Source organism: Pteropus vampyrus, unplaced genomic scaffold (genome assembly GCF_000151845.1).
Source record: "Pteropus vampyrus isolate Shadow unplaced genomic scaffold, Pvam_2.0 Scaffold6, whole genome shotgun sequence".
In the NCBI taxonomy this organism is placed as follows: domain Eukaryota; kingdom Metazoa; phylum Chordata; class Mammalia; order Chiroptera; family Pteropodidae; genus Pteropus; species Pteropus vampyrus.
This window is the reverse complement of record NW_011888787.1, coordinates 8176256-8185685: the sequence shown is the minus strand read 5'-3', so window position 1 is coordinate 8185685 and position 9430 is coordinate 8176256. Positions and strand designations below refer to the sequence as shown.

The following is a 9430-nucleotide window of genomic DNA, read 5'->3' as shown; positions in this document are numbered from 1 at the left end:
GCTGCAGCTTTGAGAACTGAAGAAAGACAAACAGGCTCACATTTGAGGATGCTTCGAGGGGCTGCTGGACACAAGTAGCCAGACCTGGGGCCAGGTTGGGCCAGAGAAGTGGCAGTGGCTGGGGCAGTTCCAGCCCTTCCTTTTCAATCCTAGAGTAAACAAGTGCTCAGTACCCTCAACACAACCCTCCCCTGCAGCACGCAGGGCTCTGCTTATTCTTGTCCTTCTGGGAAGCTGGACACAGAATTCCAAATTTGCAACAATACCTCCTTTCCCTCCAGATTTTTAGCCTGGATCCGCATCTTAGTAACTTACATTTGCACAATACTTGTAACTTGTTCAAAACTCTTTTATAGTAATTATTTTGTTGGATGGGATCATCATGAGCCCCAGAGGGACAGCTATCACCTGGTTTTGCATGAGGGAACAGAGGCCCAGAAAGGCCCAGGATTCGAGCAGCCAAGTTAGTAGCAGAATCAAGACTCGAGGCCACACATCTTCTGCCCCAATACCCGGCTTCCCTCCACACCACGCAGCCTCCCTATGAGTCAGCCATCACGAGTTCCAGGCACGGCACCTCATGTCCCCTTAAAGCCACAAGGTGCCTTCCCTTGACCTTGTTTACAGCCAGGACAATGGCCCCATTATTTACCGTTTTGCTCCTTCTCTCTGGTAGGACCTGGTGCTGTGATCCAACCTTGTCTGTTTTGCTTGAAAGCAAACCCCATTCTGATTCCTACCCTAATATACATTGTATTTAAATTGCACTAAGTTGGAAACAACTCAAATGCCCAACCATAGGAAAATGGTTAAGAAAACTCTTGTGGCAATATGATGGAACACTTGGGAAATGTGGTAATGTGTTTTGAAATATTGTAATTTGATCAGAGCAGAACACAAAATGACAAGCCGATCACAGGTATGTAAAAGCGAGATTGTGCAAATTGATAAGAACCAGAAGTGAATTAGAGATGTAAAGAGATTTTTATCTTCACAGCTTTTATTTTTCTAGAGAGTTTATGTTCAAAACAATAATAAATGCAAAATAAATAATAAATATGATCATAATAAGCAGAGGAGAAGGCAGAGAATGAGAAAGAGTCTTTCTCAGCCCCTGAGGAACTGCCCATCTTCTCGAAAGGGCTGGAATTATAGAGAGAGGAGGGAGAGAAGCTGGAAGTACGGAATCAAGGACCTGTGGGAAGAAAGAGCCAGGTATGTATGGGGAACCAGGGTTGGGAGTCCCCTGGGAACAGCGGGGCAGATTGGTGATCCGGAATTGTGGTCCAGGGGCACCCTTCGCAGCTATCACGGTGTCAGCGGTGCCTCCCGGAGTTCTGCGCCATGGCGGTTCTGGGACAGAAAGAAGATGGGAGGAGATAAAGCCACTGAGCAGTTCGCCATTGGACTAAAGAGAGACCCGGCCCACAGGAAGTGAAGGGCCTACGCGGAAAGCACAGACTTGCTCTTGTGGGGTGTTAGCCTGGCAGGGAGCAGATGGGTGTGAACGGTGCCCACCTAGGCTCCCCTGGGACTCAGGACAGTGCACTCCACAGACATTTCCAACTCAATATGTCTCAAGCTGACTCCTTATCTCAGGAACCCTTCCGCCCCGACCTGCTTCTCTTCCCATATTCCATTCTGGTGGACGTCACCAACATCCACCCATGGCTTACCAGGCTCTGCAGGACCTGGCTCTGGCTTCAGACCTCACTCCGCCCTACTTTGCACCCTATGTCCCACCCGCGCTGAAATATTTAGTTCTCGTAATATGCCGAGCTGTTTTGTTGCCCTGCCTTTTCTCTTAACTACTGTTTCAGCCTAGAATCCCTGCTCTACCTTGTCCAGCTGCTTCTCTGTCAAGAGTTCAGCTCAAGCAGCATTTCCTTCTACGAAGCCTGTCCTGCTCATCCCTCCATCCCTATCCCACCCCACCCCTTCCTTTTGTCCCCAGGTAGAGATCATTACTTCATTTGTTCCTGTAGTCCAATATCTAGTGCTGCTCCTGGCATATTTTCAGCATTTTATGTATATTTTAAATTATTCAATTTAAAATAAAATTAAAAAAAAAAGAATGAATATAGAGGGTAATGTGGGTGGGGGGGCGCGAACAGAAGAGTGAATTCGATTAAACAGACCAAACCTAACTGTGGTACCCCAGTGCTACCATATTTCTGGTGACAGCATCTCCCAAGTCATTTCTACTCCTTTCTAGAGCAGCCTCCCTTCTGGTCTTGGGGCCATTTGGAGGCGTCCCCCACACCACACATGACGGGTGCACCGATCCTTGGGCCCCTGCTCTTCTCATACACCGGTCCCTGGTCTTTTTTCTGATCTGGGTGAGGATTCTGCTATTCAGGGGAATGAGCCCTGGGTCTCACCTACCTGACCTGGCTTAGAGGTGCTGAATACTCAGATAGGTGGGTGGGTAGACTGAAGACAGGTCATTTCTTGTCATCTATGAGGCGACCCCCTTAGCTGGGTCATGTGGGATCATCTAGAAATGGAGGGAGCAGCATGCAATGGTTCTCACCAATATTATGGTGCCACAGTCTCTGGCTGGGTGAGCTCTTTCATCTCCAGCCTACTCATGGTAGCAGGGATGGCAGCCATCCATGTCCTCTGCAGTGGGCTTGTTTCCAGTAATGCCCTTGACCCGGGCCTGACACATAGGCCTGCTGCCTTTCCACCAGGGCAGGGATTGCCACCCCTCCTGCCTTCCAGTCTTAGCATTGCCAACGCCCCTAGGCCAGTGTCCCCAGCCTCCTGTGGGCCAGGCACTCAGATAAGTGGAATTGGACCTGTTGATCTCCTTCTTGGCTCAAACTGAAAAGGTACTGCTTCCTCTAGGCCTGGCCCTGTCTTTACCATTCTATGACCGTGGTGTTTGGGAAAATCTGTTACTTTGATTCAGAAGGAGGAAAAGAAAGGCTGAACCTCAGTCTCAAGGAATCTCATGGTCAGAATGCTAACGTACAGGGCAGAGACTAAGCTCTCGGACAATGGGAATTTAAAAAATCTAATACAAAGGCAAGACACACGTACGTATGTATGTATGTCTGTATGTATTCATTCATTCATTTATGTATTTAAAATAAGCTAACTTAAGCCATGTGTTTTCCAATTCAAAGGATGTGGAGTTTCACCTCTGTTCCAGCGGGCTCTGCCTCTGCTCTCTGAGCAGGCAGCTCTGATCCTGGGCTCTGAGGACAGTTTGGGTAAATCCACAGGATGAAAGCTACTTTAAGCCATGTACCCAAATTGTCCTGGGTGGGCAAGGGTGGCCCCTGTCCCTAGCTGGGAGATGAGGAGAACGGTGACATTCTGGTTCTCAAACTCTCTGTCCCTTCTGCTACAGGAATACCTCTGAGGGAAGTCGAGGGGCTGGAAAGAGTGAGAGGATGAGAGAATCCTAACAGTTCAAGACCAGGATATGCGGAAGCACATCCTTCCAGGAGCTTCCACAGGCTGCTGCAAATAGACGGCCTCATAGGGCTGGGTGGTTGATACACGTGCTTCTCTGACTAAGACTTCCAGGGCCCCAGAGGCAAGTATTTCACACTCTTCCCAATCTTGAACATAAGCCAGTGGGGAAAATGTCACTTCAAAGCACAACTTCTTTCTTGAAAGAACTGGCCCTATCAGAGACCTGGTAGGTTTCTGAAAACAAAAAGGTGGGCTTGAGGAGGAGAATTTAGGAAAAGAACACCGGGAAGACTTTACCACTCAGCCTAGTAGAAAGGAATCTGGCTTTCTAGGGTCAATCAAGGAAGAGAGTTGAGGTGGAGGGATGGGAAGGGAGTAACAGGAGGAAGCTAGATTAGACACAATGGGCCAGGAAGCTTTGTGGGGTGGTGTGGCTAGTGAGAAGTCCCAGGTGACCAGAGAGCCAAAATAACTTTTCAGAACATTTCAGAAATGTGATTTTAAATGTTTGCTGTGTAATGTAATCGTCCCCATGGGGCCAACGAATTTTCATTAAAAGTTCCGCTACACGTTACAGCATTATTTTTGTGGTTTTGGGATAGGGGTAGGGGTTGGAAGAAACAGGGGCTGTGTTCCCTATGTGAGTTGACGGCAGGAACTAAAGAAACGGTCACAAGACCAGAATAGTGAATAAAACTGCAGATGAAGCAGAAAGTTAGAGACAGAGATTAACGCCCGAAATTGAAGTACCCCCCCCCCCCCCGTAATTCACAGGAATCCTGGGGAGGGTGCTGGACTTTCCACAGGACATGGGAGTTGAAGCCAATGTCACCTGAATCTCAAAGGGCACGCTACCTCAGCTGACATTAAGTTACATTAAGAGACAAACAGGCTCTGCCTCTCCAGCTGGACTAAGACTTGCAAAACATAAAATGCATCACATGTATTTTTACTATCCAGGGCCTAGCACGGCGACACAACATGGTAGGGCCCAATAAAAGCATGTGAATACTCCATCAACGCCGTAGGTGCCACAATGGGCGCTGACAGTCTAATGCGTGTGTGTGTGTGTGTGTGTGTGTGTGTGTGTGTGTGTTGGGGGGTGGGGTGGCGTGGAATAGGAAAGTCATTCAGTCTGGAAACTCCCCCACCCCCCTCCTGCTCTCCACCCTCTGACCCATTAGCCCTGTCCCAATGGTGAGATAACATCAGCTCTGCGGCCTAAAGGTCTGTAAACAGGCAAGGCCCAGCGGAGGCATTGGTGGAGGAGGTCACAAAGGGTTATGCTTGCTGTGTCTGTTCTTCCCACTTCTATGGAGTCAAAGAAGCAAACACTGCCCTTTGGGAAGGGGCAGTGAGCGAGTGGGCTGTCTTGGGCCCCGATGTTTCCTAGGACTGGCTGCAGGACGTGTGGGGTTCTGGTCTTTGCTCCCAAGCACCTCCGCCTTACGCCTTACTGAGGCCTTGACAGGAACCCTACAGCCCAGAGACCCCCCAGAGCAGCAGCGTCCTTGAAGGAACGACGCGCCGCTTGCAGGGCTGATGGTGCCACCTGGCGGCGCATAGGGTCCGATTCACTCTGGGAGCTTCCCCAGTGATCTTCGGCGGCCCAGGCCACCGTGATGAAGTCATGACCAAGCGCCGTTCGCCCCGCCCCTTCCCCCTCCCGGAGCTGCCAGTACTCGACGTGGCGTCACCGCCCTCTACCCTTACTTTGCGTGCGTGTGTGCGTGCGGCGGAGGTGTCGGCGCGGGCCGGTCGGAGCTCTGTGCTGCTCCTGGGGCTCCTGTCGCTGCTGTCGCTGTCCCGCTGTCCTGGACGGCCGAAAGGACGAGGCGCCGGCCCCAGCACCTCCGCACCAGACGCAGCTCGGCGCGGGGCCGGGCGGGAGGGTGGGCGAGCGCGTGTTGGAGGGCGCCGCGCGGGCGGGCGGGCGGGTGCCGGAGAGGAAAAGAGGCGGGGGCGACGGGTCAGCCGCGGGCCCGGCCGGCCGGGGGATGTCGATGCCTGACGCGATGCCGCTGCCCGGGGTCGGGGAGGAGCTGAAGCAGGCCAAGGAGATTGAGGACGCCGAGAAGTACTCCTTCATGGCCACCGTCACCAAGGCGCCCAAGAAGGTGCGGGGGCTCTGGGTGGTAGTGGGGGCCCGGACTGGGGCCTCGCGGAAGGGGCGCGAGCGAGTCCCGGGCTCCAGCTAGTTCGCGACTTCTGGGGCGAGGTTTCATGGGATCGGGCAAGACCGAGATGGTGTAGGGGTGGCGGGTGAACGTTCCCAGGCCTATCCCGAGGTGGAAAGGCCGCCTCTGACCTCACTTTCCTTTGTCCCTCGGCCCTAGTCCTCCGGAATCTTTTTGAAACCCGACAGGGCCGGGCTTTAAATCTGCCCCTGACTTTTCTTGGATGAAGGGCCTCGAAGACGGGAGTGGTAAGGGGTGAACCAACTCATTTGACCCCTCTGGCCAGCCCCAGGGGATAGGGATATACAGAAAATCTCCCCTCGGGTGAGTGGGTAAGTCCGGTAGAGCTTCTTTGGGCAAATCTTAGCAGTGGCCGGTTTATTCAACAACTGCGTGCTAGCTTGGAGACAAGAGGAAAAAATGCGTGGAGCTAGCTAGCCCTTTTATGCAGGTGAAAGCAATGAGGGCAGCATGAGATTGAAAAATAAAACTTTGATTTTCACCTACGGTCCAGTTGCTTCGACTCATGTAAGAAATTACCATTTGGAGGTTGGTCACAGCAGACACTTTCATGGATACAGGTTGATCATAGTGTCGTGTGAATAGATCGCTTGAGTTCCCTTGAGAAGGGAGCTAGGGTGGGTTGGAGGGGTGGGTGGTACTGAACGATTGCTCACTCCTGACTGCACTTACTGAGGCAGAACAAGTTTCATCTATTGTGCAGTCGGTTGAGCTCAAAGGACGCCCTTCTGATTCTCTTGTCGTGGAAGATTAAATGGCAGCCTTTGGAGGTTTCAGTCTAACTAGCTCTCCGAGTGGTGGAATTGGGATCCCTCGTGCTTTCTGAGCATATGCTGCCAACCACGTCTTGACTTTCCACATACCTGGCATCCAGTTAACAGTAGACCAGAAAACCTTTGCAGAGAAGTGACCTTTCTGAAACCAGTGAAAAACTGGATAAATATTTCCCTCCTGTATACAAACTGTGTGTTTCAAGGCTTTTCCACCCTACAGTGTTTGGTAGATGCAGTGCTTGTATAAGCTGAACAAAGCCAGGCTTACAGGAATAGTTACAGCCCTTGAAGCTCCTACACTTGAACTAGTTAAACTGTCATAAGTGGGAGAGATTACTTTTTTTAAGGAAATTAATCTACCACTGCCAAAATCAAATGCAGGATTGAAAAGACAGGTCACTATTGTGTGCTTTAACTCCATTTTCCCACAAAATTAAGATCTCGCTATTAGAATGCCTTTAAAAAGGGTAGAACCCTTGATTCCAGGGAGTCTTATTAACCTTATTTTTAGTGCTCTCAGTTCAGCTGACTGCTTTGTTGGGCAGTAACCCTTAGTAATCTGTACTATTTGGAGACACAGTTACAGCCTTTATAAGCAGAATCCTTAAGGATAGTACCTATTACGAGTTGGAAAGAATGGGAAAACCCTGGTACCCTAACTCCCTGAACTCTTCTCTCCCCATTAGCCTATACCCCTTTGTCTGGTTGCTTCAGAGATTAGGCACCTTTATTTATACTTGCCTTTATTTTAGTAAACCTTTATTCCTGCAAGCGCAGGAACACTTGTTCACGTTGTATGCATTGTGCCTAGCTCCGTACCTGGCATATAGTGGGTACTCAAATATTAATTGCCCACCTGCCTAACTAGTAATTCAGACATCTGTATGGCTGCCTACAAGGAATAAATATCCCTTTTCCTCTTTTCTTCCCAGGAGAAATATTGCTAATGTGTATTATTGTCAGGCCAAGTGCTAATGATTTTAGAGACTCATATTTTGTTAGCTGAAAGAAGCTATCTCTGCTAGGAATGTGGGAAGACCCCGTGTAAGTTTCCATTTGCTGGTAAATGTTTCCCTGTGTTTCATATTAATCTTGCTCTTTCTGAGCTTTATTGTTTAGCATTTACGCAGCACTTTGTATTGAAGTGCTTTATGATGACTAATTATCCTTCGCCTAGTGAATGATAAAAGACATTTAGTTAATGAGTTGGTTGAGCGCTAGTCAAGGTCAAGTTGCAGCAAGTACTAGGCGATCTGTTTTTTTTCAGAACTTTCAGCTGAAATGGACGTTATGACCTAAGTCACTTTTGTACCTCTGCCGTGTGTTGATGGAGTGAGAAAGCATGAGAAAAGCAAGAGAAGAAATAAAGCTGGATGTGTACTGAATGGTGTGAGAAAAAGGCCTTTTCAGACGGTGCTGTCTTTTACCTGTAAGGATTCTGATGTGGCTCTAGACCAAGTGATTCTTGGGTCCTTCCAAGCCCTGGGGCCCTGTGGGAAATGAGGACATTTCTGGTGCCAGTCAGAGGCTGTAGGTTACTTCAGAGTGACCTTGATGGTCCTCGGATCAGATTCCGGTGTAACTGGTAAAATTTTATGTCCTTTGTGAAAGAGTGGATGTCCATCAATTAAAAGCAGAGATACGAGATTCCACAACTAATATCGTAACTTACTCGGATGTCCCGGGATCCACCACAGTACTATGTAGATAATAGGATTTGCTGGTTTGATGTAAGGCTTAATCTGGGTGTCAAGAAGCCAACTAAATGGGTACCACCTTAAGCAAGTGAGCTTCTGTGCCTCAGTTTCCTCATCTGCCAAATAAGTACTTTTCGTTTGCAACAAGTGGAGCTAGGCAAAGGTATGGAACTAAGCAAAAGTGATTTTTAAAAATAAGTCTATTAGCCTATTACATTCCCTCTTTTTAGTGAGCATTTGAGCTGCTTATAACGGCATATACCCTATAGATAGGAAATCAAAACTGTGGAAAGAAAGAAAAAATGGTTAACCCTGAGGGCTAAGACAGTTGATGAGGCTGATCACCATATGCAACTCTAAGCTTCCTAGGAGCCCAAGGATAAAGGGAATCCCAGCTTCTCGCTAGCAGACGTAGGAAATAATATATACCAATTCTTCAGGAAGACAACTTGTGCTGACACTAAGTTCTAAAGGAAATTTTCATGGGACAGTATTAATAGCTATAATGTGATTGCTGTGGTAAGGTTTGTTCAGGGATGGCACTGGTGATTTCAGATGGTATTGCCAGGAAATTGTGGGTGAAGAAAGGAGTCCTTGAGTTGTAGGGGTAATGTACATTGTACTACAGCTAAAGAGGATCCTTGTTTAATGTTGTCAGTGGAACCAAATAAGTCAGCTAGTTCCCCATAATCACTGGGTATTTATCCTTCTTTTTCTGCTACTTTGTGTTGCAGGGTTGATAGCTTCCTTGGGCCTTTAGAAATTGACATTGTATCAAGTTGATTTTTTTTTTTTTCCATAGAGTAAACCTCAATCTCTAGTTCGTTGATGAAACTTCCTGAGATAGAAGATATGTTTCTTCTCTGGCAGGCCTGTCAGGACATATGCTGTTCTCTGCACTTCTGAACATTTGAGAGGACTCTCTGGAGTGATACATTAAGGCATTGACTTAGGATTTGTGCAGTCAGACCTTTATCACCAGCATAGGAGGGAAAAGGAGAAAACACACATAAAAAAATTACTTTGATCTTCATCGTGGGATGTTCTTCCTTCGAATAAAGCATATCTAGCACTGATTCATCAAAGGAGCAAGCTGGGGCTCAGTAGGCATACCAGGTAGATCTCCAGTGAGGACTAAACCTTTTGGGTGGAGTCCAGGATGGTCCTCTTTACGGTTATGTTATGGCTAATTCTTGGTGCAGTTTTCTAGAATTTATACCAGCACTTCTTAGAGTCATTGAGAAGAGATTTGATAGGTTGATGTTTCTTCTCCACATCATTAGTATCTCGCGATTCTCAGAGCAGCTACTGTTTTAGTGGCAGTCTTTGAACAGGA

The 9430-nt window shown here is 48.3% G+C and overlaps 1 protein-coding gene across 4 annotated transcripts in view; it reads left to right on the top strand.

Annotated features, from left to right (window-relative positions):
* Positions 1-5146: 5146 nt before the first annotated feature.
* Positions 5147-9430, top strand: part of AHCYL1 (adenosylhomocysteinase like 1) — a 38885-nt gene continuing 34601 nt past the window's right edge. For 2 of the 4 annotated variants that reach the window (XM_023535936.1, XM_023535937.1), the window contains exon 1: positions 5388-5543. In XM_023535936.1, coding sequence (XP_023391704.1) covers positions 5424-5543 — 120 coding nt within the window. In that variant the 5' untranslated portion in view covers positions 5388-5423. Of the gene's footprint in view, positions 5544-9430 lie in introns of all 4 variants that reach the window. The other 2 variants (XM_011367610.2, XM_023535939.1) reach the window with 2 other exon arrangements.